The following is a 24016-nucleotide window of genomic DNA, read 5'->3' as shown; positions in this document are numbered from 1 at the left end:
ATGAATCAGTTAGGCTATAGGAACAGTTGTTAATGACAATGATAGTTGTTATTTCTAGGATTTTAAGGTTTATAAAGCTCATCCCTCATACCGGTTCTGTGAGGTATTATCAGGGCAAGCATTTTCAGCTCTATTTTTATAGTTGAAGAAATTGAGGGTAAAAGAGTTTAAGGAATTTCTGGCCTATGGCTTGAAAGGATTGATAGAAATAGAGTGCTTGAGTATAAATGCCTAGAGTCTTGTAAATTTAATTACATCTGGAAAGGAGGATGGAGGGAGAAGATTGAGATTACTCACACTGTAGAAAGAATAGCCATAGAGATGACCCATAACTCATTGGAGAAAAAAAATCCAAGAGAGAAGCTACTAATAAAACCATCGATGTCAAATGTTTATACACAAATGCACAAAGTAGGAAATGAGGTCATTACGCAAGGAAATGTAATCTCACAGGTAGCATTAATGCTTGGTGGAGTAGGCCCCATAAATGAAATATTGTATTGGAATGCCTTATTCAAAGGAACTGGGATAGGTAAAAGAAGGATAGATATAGAATTGCAATAATATGTTGAAAAGATATACTTACATGTGATAGGATCACATAAGATAAAATGAACAATTTTGATTACATAAAATTTAACAAGATTTTTCACAAACAAAATTAACTACTAAAATTAGAAGATAAATAGCTAATTGGGGAAAAATCTTGACAGTAAACTTTTCTAATAGAGATATCATGTTCAGAATAAAGAACTGATTAAAATATTTAAGAACAAGAATCATTCACTCAATAGATAAGTAGTTTTGCTTGGCTGGGCATATTTGTTAAAAGCATTTCCTTCTCCTTTTCAGTTCGGGGTGGGGAGAGTTAAGAAGTAGAGGAATATTAGCAATAGGGTGATAAAAAAAAATTAGAAGAAAGAAAAAAGAGTCATTGAAGAATTTTAAAAAATGTACAGAAGAGACCAGAAGAAAGGCAGATAGAAACAGAGAAGCAAGATAGCTTTGAAAGTTATATATTACGTTTATTATATACTTAAAACTAAAGTAAGCTACATATAATAGAGGTCAGTGGTTTTGATGGAGTAATGAGACCTGAACCCTAAATTTTCCTATACAACCCAGTCCCTGGTGTGTTACCAGAGGTATCTGTCCTATCCTAGCCCACCTAGATAATCAATAGTCCTTTCATGGTGACTTTTGACCTACCTCTTAATCCTATCTAGACCCTTTCTCTATTGCCCTTGGACCACCCCAGCCAATTTACCACATCTTAATCCCATCCATATCTTCTGTCTTTTTTTTTATAACATATATATATGTATTTATACATATACACACACATATATAGTAACAATATTAACCCCATTAAATTGCAAAGATTCACTTAGACTCTAGCAGACTTCCATTGGTGTCACAAATAAATCTCACTACTTTGAGTGAAAGAAGGCTTGAGTGGTCAAATTCTTTGAGGCAGACCCCCTGTACTCTTGCACAGGGTTTTCAGCACCCAAATTGCAACAGTTTCATGTACAATTCTCATTTTATATTCTACTTTGTATATGGAAAACTCACTTTATTTTGTACTTAAGTACAGAATAATAAAAACAATTAAAGAAGATATACTCATGGGTTGTAATCAAGGAATCAAAAATGTGGATTGGAGTGGTTGGGAGGGAAGCATAATGGAGAACATTTTAGTGAAGAAAAGCAGAAGCAAAGACAGAAACGATATTGTTATTGGAATGTGCCAGAGTGCTCCTGGGAAGAAAGAGAAAATGGATAAAGAGTTTGGTAAATTAAGTCCCAGCCTGACATGGATTGAATTCCTTCATTTTTTAGGCTGCTTTGAGACAGGAGTACTTAGTGAAATCCAGGTATCTCCTACATTGCTCCACACCTCTCTCTAGTTGGCTATAAGGAAGGTCTGGGAAACAAAGTTTCTTACCTTCTGATCCTCCCCAAAGCTATCCAACAATACACATAAGTGCATACCTATATATCATACAGTTGGTTTTTTTTTTTCATTTCTGCTTTACCTTAAAGTGGATATATTTCAGGAGGTCAAAGTGTTTGGCATACATCCTGAAGTATTCCATGACTTTGGAATTGTGCATGTAGTTGGGAAAATGATCCGGGATGGGATAGTCACTATAACACATCATCTCCTTGGATGTATTGATTGTCAAAGATCTGTAGATACTGGGCATTTTCTCTGCAGTATTTTTCTGTGAAAAAAATTCTCTCTTAATATATCTTATGATTAATATTGAAGCAAAACTAAACACCAGATATATGGAAAACATAAGGAATTTCAGTAATAATTGAGTAGCACCCCCTTCTCATTTTTATAATAACATTATTATTAATAATGATAGCTAACATTTATATAGTACTTACTATGTTTCAGGGCCTATGCTAAGAGCTTAGCAATTATCTCAATGAATCCTCACAATTCTGGGAGGTAGATGCTATTATGATTTCCATTTTACAGTTGAAGAAATTGAAGCAAACAGAGGTTAAGTGACTTGCTCAGGGTCATGTAATTATTAAGTGTCTGAGACTGGATTTGAACTCAGCTCTTTTTGACTTGACTGGGTAGCTAGGTGGAACAGTGGATAGAATGCTAGACCTCGAGTCAGGAAGACTCCTCTTCCTGAGTTGAAATCTGACCTCAGATGCTTTCTAGCTGTGGGACCCTGGGCAAGTCACTTAATCCTGTTTGTCTCAGTTTCCTCATCTGTAAAATGAGCTGGAGAAGGTAATGGCAAACCATTCTAGTATCATTGCGAAGAAAACTCCAAATGGGGTCACAGAGAGTCAGACATCACTGAAAATGACGGAACAACCACAATTTATATAACAAGAGTTGTCAAGTATTTTACATGTTATTGAATTTGATTCTCCCAATAACTGTGAGACAGGTGCTATTATTACCTCCATTTTGCAGATGAGAAAACTGAGGCTCAGAAATGTCAAGTGACTGGCCTTTCCTGTCATCTGTCTCCTTTCAATCTTCTATATATAACTATCCTGCTTTTATTTTCCCCCCATAAACACAAAGAAGAAAAAATGTGAGTTCAAAGTGCATAGACCCTTGCACTCTCCTGGAGGATCCTGATTTAGTATTGGTATTTTCCAAGAATCACTAGACCATGAGCATAATCCTGGCCGATATCTGTCACCCTCTAATTTGATCCCTCTTTTCACTGAATGAAAGAGTGAGAGACTGCTTTATACAGATTCAGTGTTTCCCATGGGAGACCCATCCAATTGTTTCTAAAATTGAAGGTTAACCAGGAAGTTCCAGGTTAGTACCAGAAGTCTGTAAATGTTACTACTTCCCAGAATTGTAGCAAGTTTAGTTTAAAGTTATTGGCCAATTAGCAGTTCAGCATTGGCAGGGACCTCAGAAGTGTGATAGCTGAGCTATTACTTGGATTAATCTTATCATCCAATGAGAATGTTTTCAAATTTGTCCAAGAGTTCTAAGTATTTCAGTGAATTGTAAATTAAAAAAACACTTTTTTTTAATACTTTTAAATCACTTGAGTAATAGTAAGAAAAAAGATCCATTTTTTTAAACTCTTGAACTTTCTGTTGCATGAAAACTTAAGTATATTCCATCCTAAGAAAGTATATTCCATCCCAGGAGACAGCATTCTATTCCATTCTGTCACAATGTGCTGCCTTGGAATAATTCTCTGGCTATGTTCTATCTCCCTAACTGGATTGTAAGTTTCTCAAGTGAATGAGGGTCTCTTTGACTTCCTTTATGCTCCTAATTTTCTAGTATAGCTTTGTTCATAGCAAAGGCATTTGGTGAATGTTTACTGAATGAATGCTTAGGAATTTTCTTTCATTTTGTTATCATTTTTTCCCTTCTTATCCTACTTAAATCGCCCAAGTACATTTGTTCACTCAATACTTTGCCTGAATCACCAAATGCTAGACTTGAAAAGGTCCTTGGGATTCAAATAGCACAACCTCTTCATTTTATAGATGGGAAAACAGAGGCCTATGGGAGGAGGGCAAGGGACTGCACAAGACTGGAGACCACCATCAGGTAGTGGAGTCAGAACTAGGAATTTTTGCACCAGGAAAAAGCACTGCAAAGGGGACACTACCAGGGGTGGGGAACTTGTGGCTTCGAGGCCACATGTGGCACTCTAGGTGTTCAAGTGTGGCCCTTTGACTGAATCCAAACTTTACAGAACAAATCTTCTTAATAAAAGGATTTGTTCAATAAAACTTGGACTCAGTCAAAAGACCGAACCAGGGGATCTAGAAGGCTACATGTGGCCTAGAGATCAAAGGTTCCCCACCCCTGATCAAGGCACATGAAGTGGGAGGAGGTGGGGAGGTGGTTATGACCCTGGAGGGGAGAGAGAGATCTCAAGATGTCATGAAACTGCCAGTCTATCTACTCTCATAGGAAATGAGTGTTTGACAGCTCTCTATTTAAAGGAATTATCTTTGAAGATTAAGTTGCAAGTATAACCTTAAGTAAGCTTATCCACTATGCTCTCCTTCCCCCCAATTTGACATTCAAGAAGTCTAATTACTGGTTGTGGGATAATGGGTGGGGTGGTAACCTTTATAGCAAATGGATAGATACTTTGGGAAAGGTGCTGAAATAATAATAATAATTAATAATAATAACTTTTATATAAAGCTAATTTATCTTGAAAGATGTCAAACAAATTAATCAAACAAATAAAGCCCCCAACCTTCAGAGCATCAAAGGGATCATCTACAACTGGATATCAATACATTTTACATATGAGGGAAATTGAAGCCCAACAGAGAGCTAATGACTTACCCAAAGTCACAAACGAAGACCCTTCTAACTCTGTGGAAATTGAGTAGCAGCTGATGTGGGGGACAAATGGAGTCCAAATTTCAAAGATTTACAAAGCTTGAAGGGACCTTGGAAGTAATTTTGTCTAGCCTCCTTATTTTACAGAGGAGGAAAGAGAGACACGAATTTAGTATCAGAGCAGGTATTAGAATGCTCTCTCCTTGACTCCTATTCCTATACTTCATGCAGATTGTTAAAATTTAGCCCTTCTTGGGGGTGTGGAGCCAGCAGCACTTCCAGAGCACTGTGCCCCCCTCTTTTTTTTTAACTTAAGACAATCATGGCAGGGAGAGGGTTCCTTAGGTCCTTCTAGAGCCTGGAGGATCTGCTCTCCTGATTGGTAACTCCCACCATATGATGAGGGGTGCCAGCCATGCTCACTTTACTCTGAACTTGACTTGCTCTCTAGACTTTTACCTCCTTACCAAACCCTTCTATGCCACTCTTTAGATATCTTTCTTTTTCATTTAGCTTCTTGTGATTAGGAACTGCCTTGTTTGCTTGTATTTCCAGTGCTTAGCACAATTCCTGGCATATAATCAGTACTTGATAAAAAGTTTGCCTGTCTATCTGTCTCTGTCTGTCTATCTATCTATCTATCTATCTATCTATCTATCTATCTATCTATCTATCTATCTATCTATCTATCTATCTATCTATCTACCTACCTACCTGTCTCCATTTCTTCATGTTGCTCTGTCATCTCTCTTTCTCTCTCTCAAACATTCATTCCAAAAATAGTTTTGGGAATTTTTTAATTTCACTGGGCCTGGAAACCTTGTCCCCATTAAGGAAATGATGAACTCTGTTATACATATTGAGAAGTAGAATTATTCTGAAATTATAGAAATTCCCCAATGGGGATATAGTATCATAATAACTTTGTACCATGCCACAAGTCTTGAAAGGTTAACAAATCTATCCAAGAGATAGAGAGAAACATGCTTCACTGGCCTAGAAACTCACCTGATTTAAACCCTACCTATAGGTTTTCAAGGTTAGATTTGGAAAAATGAATTGTTTGTCAAAGGTACACTTAATATCCAATGTTATGTGTGGTTGCATAATGAAAAATTGAAGAATATGTGTCAAAATCTTATGAACTCAATGCTTAATTATATAAATCAAGTAGTTGAAGCAAAAAACAGAATATATTGAATATTAAAAGATCTTTAATGACATAAAAGTTTGCAAGGTTTATTGTATTTCAACTAATTTAATTATTTTACTTTGTCCCAGTTAATTTGCATAGTGCTGTAGTTAAACGATGGATTGAGGAAGAGTTCAGTCAGAGGGGCATGATTGCCCAACTGAAGAATGAATGACAGTAGCTTCATGGAATTGTAAAGGGTTCTGATGCTAAGCTGGCCTGAAGTTCCCAATCTCGGGGCTCATACCAGAAAAGGACTTTTGAATCCAGGATAAGGAATCAGGGTCAGTTAGAAAGAAACATTCTGCAAAATCTGGGAGAAAAAGAGGGGTTGATTTAAAATGTTATTTAAATATAAATCAGGGAACTGATTTTGGATTTATTAGCTTTCCCTATTTTTCCATCATCATCATAAACATGTTTTAGTGGCTATCTTGGTTTAATAAGAAATTGTATTTTTTTATTCTTAAAAAACATGATTGGATGAAGTATGCCCATGTCTTTCTCATGATAGTCTTTATTTGCACACATCCAGGCTCTTCAGTACTGTGAATACTGTGTTACAAGGAATGAAAAAAATAAAACCCAGAGTGAATCTTCAAGGTCCAGAATGAACAACTGTTTTCAAGCCTGAAGGGCAAAATTTGCTCTTTTTTTATTTCAGTAAGATTTTCCAGATCTGTACTCAGGCTCTGTTTGCAGACCTTGAATTTGTGTCTCTAATTTCCTCATATTCAATATTAACTTGGGTTTTTTGAACTTACTTAAAATTTCTTTTGATAATTATTTCTCAATATAATTTTTCCCTTATAAATCTATGTTGTTCATCTTATTCATTTAAAGATATTTTTCTGACAAGGGATCCATAAGCTTCACCAGACCATTAAAAGGGTCCATGACACAAAACAAATTAAAAACCCCAGACTTCAGAGTCACTTTGGTTCTGGGTCTTCCCATTGGATTTTATTTATATTTTCATAAGACCATATCTTTAGAGCTGAAAGGGATCTCAGTGGGGATCTCAGTTCTCCAGTTTGACCCCTTTCTTACAGAGATTAAGAAACTAAAATCCAGAGAGACTGACCAGTCCAAGTTCTCATAGATGGTAGCAGAGCCAGAAATGTGAACCTAAGGTCCTCTGATTCCAAATCCAGCATTTTTCTCACTGTGACATACTGCTTTGTCTTTTGTTTAACCTCCTCATTAATGACATCAGATCACTTTCACCTTGATTATGTTTTCTCTTAATATGGACTTTAAGACATAGATCTGACATTATGTACTCCGACACATGTCTAGGGAAAATCTGGCTGTTCCAATCATTGCCTATGGTAGTGGACCCTACAGTGGACGGATGACTTACAGGAAACATGAACAGCTTTTCAAAGATCTTAGAGTCATAGATTTCAGTCTTGAATGGATCTTAGAGGTCATCTAACTTAATTTCTTTGTTGTAAAGATTAGGAAACTCACACCCAGAGAGACGAAAAGGCTTGTCTGAGGTTGTTCAGGTAGCAAGTTGGAGAGGTGAGATTTGAACACAGGTCCTTTCACTTCAAATCAAAAACTCTTCCTGCTATACCACACTAGCCTGGCAAATCCAAATCTAAAATAATAGGAAACGACAGAGATTTGCTCCCTTGTAGAGAGAAATCAAGCTTACTTGGAATTTCCAGAGTCCTCCAATGTCATCATTCCTTTCAAAGCAGGTGGGCTCCAGGTCTTCATCCAAGCAGCACTTGATGGCACCTAAGCCACAAACTCCAGCTCCAATCACAGCAATTCTCTTCTTGGTCATGGTCCCTTATCTTGCTAGAAGAAGGAAAGAGTTGAGAGCAGAATTGACTTTATAAAACAGGAACTAGATTTTCATGGAACACTGCAACCTAAAGTAATCATCCCTATTAATACCATTAACATCCCTATTAACAATCAATATTGATATTTCCCTAATAATATTATTAATATTACATTCCTAGTAATATTAGTGTTTATTGGTCACAAAAACAATGAATTTTGGCTTGGGATTAGGACAGAATTTCTAGTAACTTCTGAAATGGCCCTAAAGATATTTCTGCTATTTTGTACTACATATTTATTATGCAAAACGGCATTCTCAACATTGATGATTATAAAATCAAAATATCAATCAACTCTGAAAAACATTGAAGATTCTCTACATCTTGTAGTATCAAATATTCCACCAAAATTTAATTCTTTATGTAAAAATAAACACATCTATCTCATTAGTATGTAAATTTACTTTTGTCTTTAATAAATGATAAAATTATATGTATACCAAAGAATTGTTTTTTCTGAATGTTTTATTTAAATTTTTACAGAATCTTGATTGAAATTAAGTATGTAGTTACAACTCTAGTAACAATTTCTACAAAAATGCACACACAACACCAGAATTTATTGTTTTAAAAGCAGCTAATATCATATTCCTGTCTTGCGTAAAACATGCACTGAGCACATTTGCATCTTGACCAAAATTAGTCTCTATGAGGAGAGGTGGCCCAGTAAAGTCAGTCAGAAAAGGAGCTGTGAACAACAGGTATAAAAAAGTTTTGGTTAATGTTAAAGAAGGAACAGTGCCTTTTATCAAACAAGTCTTTCAGCGCTAGTGGCAATTTTTTCTGTTGACAACCAGTCTCAGATCTAGTAGGTCTTGTCCCTGCTAGGTGAGTAAGTTACTTTGGGGCATTAGGTCAGAAACAACTGGCAGGACTATGGCTTATCTAGACTTTATATTCCCAGCTCCTATCATAGAATCCACACACCTTAGGTACTTTTATTATAAATGTTTACTGAACAAAAGAGGCAAACTTTTAGGCCACATGGAGATACAAGTCTTAGCCCACAGGTTAAAAAAACAAACAAACCCCAAACTGTCAGACTAGTAGAAAAAGTACAGAATTTGGAGTCAGAAGACCTGAGTTCAAATCTCAGTTCTGTTGTTTACTTACGACCTGTCCAACAAATCACTTAGTTTCTCTGGCCTTATTTCCTTATCAGTAAAATGAAAGGCTTAGATTTAAAATAAATTCTAAGGTCTCTTCCAACTCTAAATTCTATGATCCTATTACCTGAAAAATAGAAGTACATAGGCCTACAAGTCTGTCCTAGCCACAACACCAGTCACCTGAGGAGCCTTAGCTCTGAACAGATGGTGGCAGGGCCTCCTGCAGAATCCTCACCCCTGCAAGGAATGCTAAGTATCATGGTTGTGTGGTGAGCCCTCCTGAGGTTCAGAAAGCAAAAGGATGATCCAGCCAAAGACACTGTCACAGACAGAGCCACTAGAAAAGGCAAAGCTTGATTTATTCTAGGCCCAATGCCTGACTTAAGTCTAAGACACTAGTCATGAGTGGGCATGTCAAAACTGAAGCTCCTACTGAGCCTATGTGGCCTCTATGTGGGCATCAGGACCTAAGAAACCCAAAGCAGTTAAGGTATCCCAAAGCACATCCATCATCTATTTCCAGGAAGAATCTGATTCACATAGAGGGAGGCACTGATTCAAGACTACATACTTTTTTTTTTTTTTTAAGCTTTTTGGAGGGTAATTGGGGTTAAGTGACTTGCCTTGGTCACATGGCTAGTTGTGTTAAGTGTCCGAGGCCAAATTTGAACTCAGGTCTTCCTGACTCCAGGACGGGTGCTCTATTCACTGTGCCACCTAGATGCCCCAAGACTACATACTTTTCAATGAATGCTCTTGCTCCACAAAACCTGGGGGGAGGGCGGGGTGGGAAGCTGTCAAGGGAACTTTCTACTAACTGAAATGGCTTCCCACGGAGCTTCATATTTCACAAATGTAGGAAATTTGACCAACTGCCAAACGAGATGCCATCACAGTTGAAAGCGAACTGGGTGTCGATTTTTCTTTACATTAAAAAAAATTATCGGGGGGGCCCCCCGCGCGAGTGGCTATGGCGGCGGCGGCCGGAGCTGCAGCGGAGGCGGCCGCTGAGGGTGAGGCCCCTGGTGAGAGGGGTGGGGGGGCGCTGCTGCTGGAGAAAGAACCTCGGGGAACTGCAGAGAGAGGTCTTAGCTCCTCAGGAGATGTCTCCTGGAGAGGAGACCCCACCCCAGGACCATCCAGAGTCTCTGGAAACCCCTGGCCCCTCATCTCCTGCCTCAGTCACAGTGACTGTAGGGGATGAGGGTGCTGACACCCCAGTGGGGTCCACACCCCTCATTAGTGATGAGCCAGAGAGTCCAGAGGGAGATGAGGGCATCCACAGTGGTAGGATGTTGTTAGGCCATGCCACTAAGTCCTTTCCCTCGTCCCCCAGCAAAGGGGGCAGCGCCTGCCCAAGCCGGGCGAAGATTACCATGACAGGGGCCGGGAAATCACCTCCCTCAGTCCAGAGTTTAGCCGTGAGGCTGTTGAACATGCCTGGGGCACAAGGGGCTGGAGCTGGGCCTGAGCCTGCCCCTACCCCCACCCCTACCCCCACCCCCTCCAGCCCTGAAGGGAAGCCCAAGGTCCACTGAGCTCGAAAAACCATGTCCAAACCAGGGAATGGACAGCCTCCAGTCCCTGAGAAACGCCCCCCTGAAGTTCAGCATTTTCGAATGAGTGATGATCTTCACTCAGTGGGGGATATGGGAACAGACATTGCCAAAAGGAGGAAGCTGGACTTGGGAAGTGGAGGCCCCCACAAGAGAGGATCCCATGGCTTGTTGGACATGCTGGGGCCTGCTGGGGGGTCTGAGGACATGGCCCTGGAGAAGGAAAGCCAGGAAGCCATGGAGGACTGGGATACAGATGTAGGAGAAGGCTTCAGTTTGTATTACGACTCCTACTCTGTGGATGAGCACATTGACTCAGACAGTAAGTCTGAGGCAGAGGTTTTGGCCAAGCAGTTGAGTGAAGAAGAGGAGGAGGAAGAGGAAGAAGAGGAGGAGGAGGCAGAAGAAGAGGAAGAGGAAGAAGATGAGGAGTCTGGCAATCAGTCTGATAGGAGTGGTTCTAGTGGTCGACGAAAAGCCAAGAAGAAATGGCGGAAGGACAGTCCTTGGGTGAAGCCTACCAGAAAATGTAGAAAGCGGGCAACACCACGTGCCAAGGAGGGGTGGGGTGGGGTGGGGGGGAGAGAGGGTGAATGGTGTTGGTCCCTCTGGCCCCAGTGAGTATATAGAGGTGCCTCTGGGGTCCCTAGAGCTACCCAGTGAGGGAAACCTTTCTCCCAACCATGCTGGGGTGTCAAATGACACATCCTCCCTGGAGACAGAGCGGGGGTTTGAGGAGTTACTCCTGTGCAGCTGCCGCATGGAGGCTCCAAAGATTGATCGAATCAGTGAGAGGGCTGGTCACAAATGTATGGCCACAGAGAGTGTGGATGGAGAGCTCTCGGGCTGCAGTTCAGGAATCCAAAAGTAGGAAACAATGAAGCCTTCGAGCAGAGTAGCTCTGATGGTCCTCTGTGAGACACATTGAGCCCAGATGGTCAAGCATCACTGCTGCCCAGGCTGTGGCTATTTTTGCACAGTGGGCACATTCTTGGAGAGTCACCCTGATTTCAGAGTGGCCCATCGCTTCCACAAAGCCTGCGTGTCCCAGCTGAATGGGATGGTTTTCTGCCCCCACTGTGGGGAGGACGCTTCTGAGGCCCAGGAAGTGACAATAGCCCGGAGTGATGGGGTGGCCCCACCTCCTGGCACTGCTGCTCCTGTCCCCCCACCCCCTGCCCAAGATGCCCCTGGACGGGCCGACACTTCCCAGCCCAGTGCCAGGATGCGGGGTCATGGAGAACCAAGGCGCCCGCTCTGCAACCCACTGGCTGATACTATTGACAGCTCAGGCCCTTCCCTGGCATTGCCCAATGGCAGTATCCTCTCAGCTGTAGGTCTAGGGGCTGGCCCAGGTCGAGAAGCCCTGGAAAAGGCACTAGTCATCCAGGAGTCTGAACGAAGGAAAAAACTCCGTTTCCATCCCCGTCAGTTGTACCTGTCCGTGAAGCAGGGGGAGCTGCAGAAGGTTGTTCTGATGCTCTTGGACAACCTGGACCCCAACTTCCAAAGTGACCAGCAGAGCAAGTGTACACCCCTGCATGCGGCTGCACAGAAGGGCTCCGTTGAGATCTGCCATGTGCTCCTGCAGGCTGGGGCAAATATCAATGCTGTGGATAAGCTGCAGAGGACCCCTCTGATGGAGGCTGTGGCCAACAACCATGTGGAGGCTGCACGGTACATGGTGCAGCGAGGAGGCTGTGTCTATAGCAAGGAGGAAGATGGTTCTACTTGCCTTCACCACGCAGCTAAGATTGGCAACCTGGAGATGGTCAGCCTGCTGCTCAGCACTGGCCAAGTGGATGTCAATGCTCAGGATAATGGGGACTGGACACCCATCATTTGGGCAGCTGAACATAAGCATATTGAAGTCATTAGAATGCTACTGACCCAAGGAGCAGATGTCACCCTCACTGACAATGAAGAGAACATCTGTTTGCACTGGGCATCCTTCACAGGCAGTGCTGCTATTGCTGAGGTCCTGCTGAATGCCCGCTGTGACCTCCACGCAGTCAACTATCATGGAGACACACACCCTGTGTCGAGAGAGCTACCACAATTGTGTGCTGCTTTTCCTATCTCGGGGTGCAGATCCAGAGTTACAGAGCAAAGAAGGAGCTATGGCATTGGACCTGACCCCTGAGCGCTCGGATGTCTGGGTGGCCCTGCAGCTCAACCGAAAGCTTCGCCTTGGTGTGGGTAACCGAGTACTCCGGACAGAAAAGATCATTTGCAGAGATGTAGCTCAGGGTTATGAGAACGTGCCAATCCCCTGTGTCAATGGGGTGGATGGGGAGCCGTGCCCAGAAGATTACAAGTACATTTCTGAAAACTGTGAAACTTCAACTATGAATATTGACCTCAACATCACACACCTGCAGCACTGCACCTGCGTGGATGACTGCTCAAGCTCCAACTGTCTCTGTGGCCAACTCAGTATACGGTGCTGGTATGACAAAGATGGACGTCTGCTTCAGGAGTTTAATAAGATTGAGCCTCCCCTGATCTTTGAATGTAACCAGGCCTGTGCCTGCTGGAGAAGCTGCAAGAATCGAGTGGTACAGAGTGGTATCAAGGCCCGATTACAGCTCTATCGAACTGCCAAGATGGGCTGGGGTGTCCATGCATTGCAGACCATTCCCCAGGGTACCTTCATCTGCGAGTATGTTGGAGAATTGATCTCAGATGCTGAGGCAGATGTTCGAGAAGATGACTCTTACCTCTTTGACCTGGACAATAAAGATGGAGAGGTGTACTGCATCGATGCCCGATACTATGGCAAAATCAGTCGTTTTATCAATCATTTGTGTGACCCTAACATCATCCCTGTTCGAGTCTTCATGCTGCACCAAGACCTCAGGTTCCCCCGAATTGCCTTCTTCAGTTCTCAGGACATCCGGACGGGCAAGGAGCTAGGGTTTGATTATGGTGACCGGCTCTGGGACATTAAGAGCAAGTATTTCACCTGTCAGTATGGCTCTGAAAAATGCAAGCACTCAGCTGAGGCCATCGCCCTGGAGCAGAGCCATCTGGCCCGCCTGGCTCCCCACCCAGAACTGCTCGCTGACCTTGGGTCCTTACCCTCCCTCAGTTCCTGACCCCAGATCCAGTGACTTCTGGGGGGCTTCCCCACCGAGTTTCTTCTCCTGGGAATTGTTCTCACCCCTCAGAACTAGCTGCCTTTTTCCTGCCCACACACTGTCCCAAGCCATTCCTGTTCATTTGTGTCATCTCTTTTGAAACTGGGATACTCTTCCCCATCACTAAGATTTGGGTTTGGGGAGATGGAGTCCTATTCTGCCATAATGATTGATTCCCAGACCCAGTACCCCACTTTGGGACAAGTGACTTCCTTGGTATGTCACTCCCCATCAGAGGAAACACACACACACACACAACCATCACACACATACAACTATTAAACACATACACCTGAAGTTGGAATTGGATTAAAGAAAGTGAATCTTTGGGGATCTTGAACACCCAGCAGGGGTGTATATCCAGCAGCAGCCTGACCTCCCCAAAAAGGCTAGAGCAATCTGTGCTCCCCCACCCTGAACATTGCCTCCTCCTCCATATCACTTCACTATTACCACCCAACTCCCTGGCAATTTTTTTTCTCAATAAATGTTTTGGTTTGGTTATTAAAAAAAATTATCCATGAGCACAAAATCTTTTTTTCTATCCATTTTCATAGAGTCTGTCCCTTTCTATGTGGGGCACATGCTGTCCTGGTCCCAAAGCTCACTCCTAGTAGGATAGTCTGCCATAGCTATATTTGCTTCAGCACAGATTTGGAGAGAACATAATTTGCTGGGACCCTGCTAAGAGCATTTCTAAAACATGACAATATCAAAGTAGGTCAGTTTTCAATGTAGGCTCATAATTATCCCTGATAATGTCAAAAATCCAAAGCACTTTGTAAACAACCACCAAAATTTAACAGGTTTAACACCTGGCTTATAGTACTAGGCAGCAGAAAAGGGGCTATTATCCTGACAACCTTTTCTTAAAACCAAAATCAAACTCCCTAAGACCTAAAACCAATTGACACTGGGGGTGGGGAATGGGAGTCAACAAACCAGAGTTACATTGACCTGAGTTCACAATGAGGATCACTGGTAGTGAAATTAAAATATACATTCTGGTCCCTAAAATAATGGCATGGAGTTAACAGCAGAAGGCTGGATAAGTCCTCTTGGAAAGGAGCATGGTGAAAAGGGGACCAAACAGTTAGAAATGTGCCTCCTTTATTCATCGAACAGCAGCATTCCCATTTGGCCTGAAATAAAAAGCTCGTGTATGCCATCCCAGCTGCAGTAATATTGTATCCTATCTGGCCGCCTTCTCTTTCTTTCTTTCTTTTTGCTTTTTGGAGGGCAATTGGTGTTAAGTGACTTGCCCAAGGTCACACAGCTAGTTTTTGTCATAAGCGTCTGAGGCCGGATTTGAACTCAGGTCCTCCTGACTCCAGGGCCAGTGCTCTATTCATTGCGCCACCTAGCCTCCCTGCCTTCTTTTTCTTGACTGAAATTCTTCAAAGAATTGCTGAACGTTCTCCCTCTTAATGACCATTCCTCCATCAGCAAATCTCCTGAGATAGTCTTTAAAGTTTAGTCTTTAAATCATTATATTCACAGATAAGTTCCACTTGCTGGACTCTATTCATGCTATTAAGTGAATCCATTAAAGGGTCTCCTATCTGTTCCCTGGTCACTTTTGCTTTTGTTCTCCTAAGCCAGGACTGTGTCATATTCATCTGTCAGGAACAAGACTTCAAGATCTGCATACATTTTGATACAGTCACTACAGGTATATAACTTGTTACGCCAGTTATGGGGCCAATAGGTGGCAGTATCTTGCTTTACATATTTCTTGGTCCTTAGATCTTGTACTTTGTAGTCTGAATGGGTTTCTACAGTGTGATGTTCATTCATGGAAACTGTTTGTAGATCAGATTCAGAACCAGAGCTGGCAGATGGTTCATCAACTTACTCTGCTTTATTTTCCTCCCTGACATCTTTCCCCTTTTCTAGGACACTCTTTTCAGGGATACTTTCGTGATGTTTTGCTCCATTTTCAGCCTTGATGACTTTCTGATCTTCTGTTCCATCCACATTCAGCACTCCATCATCTTCAGCATTAGTATTTTGATGACTGCAGGTACTGCTAATTGTACAGCACAAGCCCACAAAAAGGAACAGCATTTCATGCAAGTTTAGCACACCATCTCTTGGAAATCCCCACTCTCAGGAGGAGTCGCACCCAGATGCCTTCCATGGAATCAATCTTCACAAATTACACACTGGATCATCTCCTCTTCAGGATCAGGATAAGGTCTCTTGCAGATGCAATACAGTCCAAAAAAGTTGTCATTATATTTATTGCCTGAATTTTACTTTCCTTTTTCAGGAAGTAATTTACATAGGTTATCTGCCTCCAAATCTAGCCCTTTCCACTATAAAATGTTGCCTCCACAGTCAGTTACTTCCATATGAGTCAACAAACTTTGATTAAGTGCCAGGCACTACGCTAAGCACTGAGGATACAGAGACCCCCAAAGCCCCTGTCTTCAAGGAGATTGCATTCTGAAGGGGAGGCTAAGTTTAAATAACAATATATACATAATAAATGGAGGTAATCCGAGAGAGAAAGGCACTAGCAGCTGGAGAGACAGAGAAATTCCTTTTTAAAGGGAGAGCTTTGAGCTAAGTCTTGAAGAAAGCTAGGGAAACTAAAAGGCAAAGGTAAAAGGTAGAATATGCCAGATATGGGGATACTTAGTAGAAAGGGAACAGAAGTGGAAGATGGACTATGGTGACTGAAGGGATGTAAGGAGGCCCATGAAGCTGGATCATAGGATTCATGTATATAGAGAAGGAAGAGTGGAAAGGTAGAAGGGGTCAAGTCATGAGAGATTCAAGTGACAAAGAACTTTATTTATTTGATCCCGGAAATGGTAGGGAGCCACTGAAGGTCATTTGGGCATAGGGGTGACGTGATCAGACCTCCACTTCAGAAAAATCCTATTTTCAGCTGAGTGGAGGATGGATTGGTGTGGAGGAGGGACTTGAAGCAGGGATTCCAATTAGAAGGTTACAGTGATAGTCCAGGCAGGAGGTGATGAGGGTTTCAACTGTCTGAGTAGAGAGAAGGGGATTAATACAAAAGATGTAGTGAAAGTAGAAATGAGAAGATTTGGCAGTGGGTTGAATATATGGGGTGAGTGGGAGTGAGGAGTTGAAGATAACACCCAGTTTGCAAGTCTGGATGATTAGAAAAAATGTTGCTATCCTTGAGAGTAATAAGGAAGGGGCTGGGGGCAAAATATAATGAGTTACATTTTGGACATATTGAAAGAGTTACAAACAGGCAATTTTCCAGTAGGCAATTGGTAATATAGGTGTGGGATTCCGGGGAGATGGTAGGGCTGGATATATAGATCTGATAGTCAGTCATCAGCAGAGATAATTGAACCCCTGGGAGCTGATGAGATCATTGAGAAAGATTGCATAGAAAAAGAAGACAAGAGGATCTCACAGAACCTTGGGGTACATTATCTGCCTCATGGTATCACTGTAAAGAAAGCACTTTGTTTACCATATAAATAGTTAACTATTAACATTTTTCAGTGGATTAATTCATTAATTGATTTTCTATCTAGCTCCTCTGGAAAATGGGGATAATAATGATACCTACCTTCCAGGACTGAAGAGAAGATAAAGTGAGATAATATTTGTAAAGTTCTTTTCAAATCTCAAAGCACTACATAAATGCTATCTTTTTAATAGTAACTATCTCACATTCTGGTTTCCAATTACTGTTATTGTTTACAATCTAAAATGATGAGATTCTTAGCAGAGTTGGTCCCCTTTTCTATTTCTCTGTCAATACAGAAGAAATAATGCCTATGCAATGCTTAAAGTCTTTTTTTTTTTTTGGTGGCTCCATAAGTTACTATAGTCAAACAAGTCTTCCCCAAGTGACTGGTCTAATGGAGATGAGCCTATATGTAGCAAGGCTTGCCTAGGGAAAGCAGTTAACACATTTTGTTGGCACTTTACTAAGCCTTTCCAACATGGCATAACCTGCCAAAGCTTAAATTCTGTTAGCAGAGGATTTGAGAGCTCAGGGTCACCTCCAAGCCATGCCAAGGCATCAGAGTAGAACTTTAGTGGATAATAACAGTAAAACATGGTATAGGTTACAACACATTTTCTTTACAACAACTCTGAAAGATTAGTGGTTGAAACACTATTATCTAGTTGAACTAAACAATAATACTTAATATCTGAAGTCCATTGAAATGTAATTGTAGTTAATTACTTCAAGCAAGTTTTAAACACATTCATATTTGACTCTATTATTAACTGTCACTCATAATTTTAATTATTCTATAATAATTATTTCTAACTTTAATCTCTAGATGTAAAGTTTACCTCTGTAGTTGACTAAGTCTGGATTTTTTAAAAATTACTTTATAGCAGTGATCCAATTTTCATGTCAGTTGTATCATGGATTATTAAGTGATGTCTTATCCTGTTGAAATTGGCAAATTCTTCTGGGAGATTTCAAAGGATTATGATTATATGCATTAATAGTCTAGGAGATTAACCTTTAATCATAGAGAAAACATGGACATTTAGTAACATTGTTCTACCATAGGACATGAATAGGATGAGCCGGCAATGAACCAACATATCAGCTGAGTGTGGAGAAAAGAAATGTAGAAATTTAAAAATGCTAAGATGGATGTAAAAAGTTGCATTAAAATTTTTTAAAATTTATTTTTAGTTTTCAGCATTCATTTCCACAAGATTTTGAGTTACAAAATTTCTCCCCATCTTCCCTCTACCCTTACCCCAAAATAGTGAGCCTACTGAATACCCCTTCCCTCAATCTTCTTTCTCTTATGTCCTTCCCCATGCCCTGCCCCTGCCCAACTTTCTAGTAGGGCAAGATGTATTTCTATATCCCAGTGCTTGTATATCTTATTTCCCAGTTGCATGTAAAAAAACCAATTATTTTTAACATTTGTTTTTAAAACTTTGATTTCCAGGTTTTTTCCCTTCTTCCCTCCTCATCCACCCCCACTGGGAAGATAAGCAATTCAATATAGGTTGTACATGTGTTGTTATGCAAAATATTTCCATAGTAGTTATTTTGTGCAAGACTAGCTATATTTCCCTCCCTCCTACCCTACCCTCACTTGTTATATTTTCTACTTTGACCTTGTCCCTTTTCAAAAGTGTGTGCTTCTAAATACCCCCCACCCCAATCTGCCCTCCTTTCTATCTTCCCCCCCTACTTTCCTATAAGGTAAGATACCCAAATGAGTGTGTATGTTATTCCATCCTTAAGCCAAATTCAATGAGAGTAGGGTTGACCCATTCCCTTTCACCTTTCTGCTCTTCCCCTCCATTGTAATAGTTTTCTCTTGCCTCTTTTATATGAGATAATTTACCATATTCTATCTCTCCTTTTTTCCTTCCCTCATTATATTCCTTTCTCACCTCTTAATTTTATCTTTTAGATATCATCCCTTTCTATTCAACTGATCTTGTGCCCTCTCTCTATGTATACATGTACACACATATACATACTCACATATGCAGTTTGACAAGGATCAGACATACAGGTAGGAAAACCACAACAGATCAGTGTTACAAAAGCCAAGGAGAGAGTAACCAGAGAGTGTTAAACCCTGAAGAGAAGATGAGGAATTTGAACACTTTGAAGGTCATTGGATTTGGGGAAGTGGAAGGATCATTAATGACCTCAGAGAAAGTGGTAGGGACAGAAGCCAGAATACAAGGGGGGTGGAGAACTGAATGAGAGGAGAAAAAGTGAGGAGTGGTGAGTGTAGACAACTTTTGCTAGGCATTTAATTATAAAAGGGAAAAGATTGAACACAAATTAGGTGAGCTTTAAGTGGTGATTCATAATACAAGAAGCTTCATTTGGACATTCCTTTAAAAGAAGAGCTTTTTCACCCTTTAACATGATTGAATTTACATGTAACTTTTCACAAGCATCTCTCTTGCATAAAAATAATTATAAGGTGAATTTAAATATAATGTATTTATGTAGTTGAAATAAAGAAACACTGCTCTCCCAGTATTATCTCTTTAAATTTGAATTTTTAAAACTGTGGATGAAAAAGGCATGAGAGTCATGAAAAATAAAAAGATATTCCCAAGAAAACTTCTAAATATAATTTCAGAGTTGAAAAGGCCTCAGGTTATGATGGTGTAATAATGACCCACTGACAGAAAGAAAACTGTTAAAGAGTCCTTAACTATTTTGGAAGGCATAATCTAGTTAAAAATGTATGGAATAATATAATGTATAATTAATTGATAATATAATTGATATTATCCAACTTCTTGTACCCTTGGCTAAAATTTGTTTGAATTCCAGGATATGCTCACGCTAGGGTTTTTTTTTTTAAAGTAGCAAAGCAGTAATGACTTTACCACAGTCAGTAAAGATGACATTGTCAAGATTATTTGTAAGGCATGGCATGATATCTATAAAGGTTCCATTTTGACTTCATCCGTGTTGACAGCTCATGTTTCTTTCCTCACACAACCCAAATCTCTCCAGCCAGTGGCTTCAGTACAGTTCTTTCTCAGCTGGGGGCTCTAGTTGGACTCCTTGAGAAGTTTATTTCTTTCTCTTGTCCTAGTTTTATTTTCAAATTCAAATTCTTTACCACTTTAAATTATCTTTTTGACTTTTTCTCCCTTTCTTCAGTTCATGGCTTCTGGCAAACTCTACCTCTGTGCTCAATGGTTTTCTATTGTTATCTCAAAAGAAAGTCAACTGCATTTATCAGTCTGAGCAACTATACCTTCAGTAGTTTAAGATGTGTAGACAACTCTTTGGAGAGGTTAAAAAGTTATTCTTTTTTAATCTTGACATATGTTCATTCAAACTCACATGTGGTCCTTTTCCCAAGAATCATTATCACCTTCTGCTAGAAACATTGCTTCAACTACGAAGAGATCAGGAAAAGTAACAACAATTTCAGTTCTCCCATAAATGGAAATTCCATGCTTTTAGTTCATTTTAAATTTTATCCCTGCTGTCATTCTCCTTCTTTCCCCTTTCTTCTTCAAGTTTCCTTGCAGAGTTTAGCATCTCATCAAACATTTACTAAGACAATTATTTAACCTATCACTCTTGATTAATGATTTTGGATCATGAGAACACTATTTGGCATATTCTATTCTATCCTCATAAAATACATTAGAAAGTTCCCCCCACACTCCAAATCAATCAGCATTTAAAAAGTAAAGTCATAAACCAACCTGCTACTTGAAGAAGAGATGTTGTTTTTAATGATAGCTGGAAAGGAAAGTGGATCTCTGTCTCAGGCAACTTCTAAACTTAGCTTTCTCACCACAATTTCTGGACACTGGTAGTATGGAGAGATGGTTAATAAGCAACCCCTCCCCTTGACTCTTTCGACTTGATTTCAATAAATGGCCATGGGCCCTTTAGTCAGGGACTGTGTCTAATCGGATATTCTATATAATACCATTGCTATGGGTACACAATAATTTTTTTTAAGCAACCGGGGTTAAGTAACTTGCTCAAGGTTACATGGCCAGTTATTTCTGGATGTGGTGCTGAGTATCTGAGCCCAGATTTGATCCCCAGGTCATCTCGACACTGGAGCTGGTGCTCTTACTCACTGAGCCACCTGGCCACCCACAATATTTTTTAATAATGATAATAATCAATTGGCACACTGTTAGATTAATGAAAGCCAAATCCTTTTAGTTGGCTTAGGAAAGGAGAATAAAATGGAAATGGAGGAGAAAAGTGCTGGAATATATCTGCTGTCTTGAAAGTAGAAAGTTTTTTTTTTTTACATGATCAAGTCAGATATCTTCATGTACTTTTTCTACATTGGGTAATTAGCACATGTATACTTATTCTAGAAAAAGTTATGTTTAGAAATAAGTCTTATTATAGGCAGGCAACAAAACAAAGGATATGAAAGGATCTTCTTAAGGTTTAAGGCTCCTTTTAAAAAATGATAAATTCAAATGACAGAGGATGGAACTCTAAATACAAATTATTAAGTACAAAAGGCAGCAGGTAGAAACTTAGATTATAGAAGGAAAGAAAATTTAAGAACAAAAACCTCCTTTGCAAGCATTTTGCTTCTCTTTCCCTTTAATGGAAATCTGAGATTTATACAATGATGAATTGCTAAATAATTTTTCACAGAAACTATTGATCTTGTAGAATGCCGAAAAGAGTATTAATTTATCAAACTTGTGTAAATGAAATATAAAACTTTGGAAATCTAATGATAGAGCTACAAAAAGCACATGATCTTGAAGCTTGGTGGAAGCCCTCTTATGAATCTATGGAGTATCCATTGTAAGTTATAGCTAAGTCATTCACAATAAATGTTTTTCTATTATCAGCGGTTGTTGTTTTAAAAATACTCATCAACTTCTGGGTTACATTACCAAAAATCTAGAAGACTAGACATTTTCTCCAGTCCTCACTAATCTTCAAAACTACCTTGAAAGAAGAATTGTGAACCAGAGGTAGAACAATTATAGTTGTCTTCATAGACAAAGACACTAGGAAGTATAACAATATAACACTCTTATGAATTACCTGCATATAATAATAATCATCCCTAACTGCTTAATCAGCATTGCTTCTCCCCACTAGCCTCTATGCTCTGGCAAGATATAAAATTCAACCCATTGGCTTGTATTGAGCTCTATTTAGCAATTTTCCTACTATTGCTGCAATTTCTGCTAACACACCTGGCCTCTGCCCTCATTCCATCATTTTATGGCAACATGTAGCCAACTTCAATTCTGCCTAGCCACTCACAAAGGAGGCAAAGTATAGAACGGCAGGACTAGATTTTGTTTGGCATAGCCTCACTCAGTAAGAGAACTACAGAACTAAAAGAACTTGGAAAAGACACCAAAGTGTGGGGGTATATCAAACCTGAAGGAAAGAGGCATCACACAATTGGATTCAGTTTAGTCCTTTCTCCCTTCCCCAGGAATCATCTGGGGCAAGAACCAAGGCCAGCAGGAAAAAAAAAAAATTCTTCAATGTGGGAGGAGGCTGTGACAATTAAGGACTAGTTCCCAGAGGTAAACTTCCAAAGGAAAAGGAGTCAGAAAGTGAGCAATAGGAAAGAAAAGGGAAAAAAAAAGATTAGAACCACCAAATAATTCAGGATCAGTTAAAATATTTAGAGTGAAAGCAGAGAAATGAATAGGGAACAATATTAAAACAGAAGGGAAGATGGTTGCTAAAACATCTAAATGACTACAAATATTTCTAAATAAATATTGCAAGACAAAGAAATTGAAACAATACCAGGTAAATCAGAGAACCCCAAAACTGGATTCCCAAGAGAGCATGGTCCTTTTTCTTTTCCTTTTTTAATCTCCTTGGGATACAGACCTCATATTCTGGATCAAAGGGTATACAAGGTTTTAGTAGTCCTTTGGGCATAGTTCTAAATTGCTTTCCAGGAGAGTTGGATCAGTATAAGACTTGGCCAACAGTGCATTAGTGTCTCAATTTTCCCACACCCTCTCCAACATTTGTCATTTTTCTTTTCTATCATATTAGCTAATTTGATAGGTATGGGGTGGGAGCCCAGAGTTATTTCCATTTATATTTCTCTAATCAACAGCAATTTAGAGCATTTTTATATGACTACAGATAGCTTTGATTATTTTATCTGAAAACTTCCTGTTCACATTGTCTGATTATCTTATCAATTGAGGCATGGTTCTTATTTCTATAAATTTGACTCATTTTTCTAAATATTTGAGAAATGAGGTCTTTATCAGATACACTTGTAGTAAATTTTTTTTGCAGTTATGGTTACTATGTATTTCCCTCCATCCTATTTCCTTCCATTTATCCTACTCTCTCCTTTTACCCTGTCCATTCTCAAGTGTTTTGATTCTGACTGCTGCTACTGTTGCTACTACTTTTGCTACTGCTGCTACTATTGTTACTGTTGTTATATAGCCTATGCTGGGATAAAATGAGATACTTCCTTTTTAATATCCAAATTCAAACCTCTTTAGATCTTGGCCCCCTTGTACCTTTCCAGGCTTCTTACACATAACCCCCAACATAGATTATTCTGGGGAAAAGTATTGCATAATATTGACATGATTCATTTCTAGAGTGCTGGACATGGAATCATGAAGACCTGAGTTCAAATCTGGCCTCTTACTAGCTATCTGACCAATGGCAAGTCACTTGTCTACGTCAGTTTCTTCCTCTGGAAAATGGGGATAATAATAGTGCCTATCTACCAGGCTTGATGAGAAGATAAAGTGAGATAATATTTGTAAAGTTCTTTTCAAATCTCAAAGCACTACATAAATGCTATCCTTTTTAGTAGCAACTATCTCACATTCCGGTTTCCAATTACTGTTATTGTTTACAATCTAAAATGATGAGATTCT

The 24016-nt window shown here is 40.0% G+C and overlaps 1 protein-coding gene and 2 pseudogenes across 1 annotated transcript in view; 1 reads left to right on the top strand and 2 right to left on the bottom strand.

Moving 5' to 3' along the window:
• LOC138166227 (flavin-containing monooxygenase 5-like) overlaps positions 1-7809 on the bottom strand; it is a 27938-nt gene extending 20129 nt beyond the window's left edge. Inside the window, exons 1-2 of the mRNA XM_069094694.1 lie at positions 7675-7809; positions 2040-2228 (exon numbers count right to left, since the gene is read on the bottom strand). Coding sequence (XP_068950795.1) covers positions 2040-2228; positions 7675-7809 — 324 coding nt within the window. The remainder of the gene's footprint in view (positions 1-2039; positions 2229-7674) is intronic.
• A 2140-nt stretch (positions 7810-9949) lies between these two features.
• LOC138166226 (histone-lysine N-methyltransferase EHMT2 pseudogene) lies at positions 9950-13939 on the top strand (annotated as a pseudogene).
• Positions 13940-15035: 1096 nt separating this feature from the next.
• The window catches only part of LOC138166070 (putative E3 ubiquitin-protein ligase UBR7 pseudogene), a 33341-nt pseudogene continuing 24360 nt past the window's right edge, over positions 15036-24016 (bottom strand).

Source organism: Petaurus breviceps, unplaced genomic scaffold, assembly GCF_028583685.1.
Source record: "Petaurus breviceps papuanus isolate PSGF00001 unplaced genomic scaffold, PetGlider_PUasm1.0 220, whole genome shotgun sequence".
Taxonomy (NCBI): domain Eukaryota; kingdom Metazoa; phylum Chordata; class Mammalia; order Diprotodontia; family Petauridae; genus Petaurus; species Petaurus breviceps.
Note: the sequence above shows the minus strand (reverse complement) of the source record. Positions and strands in the feature narration are given on the sequence as shown.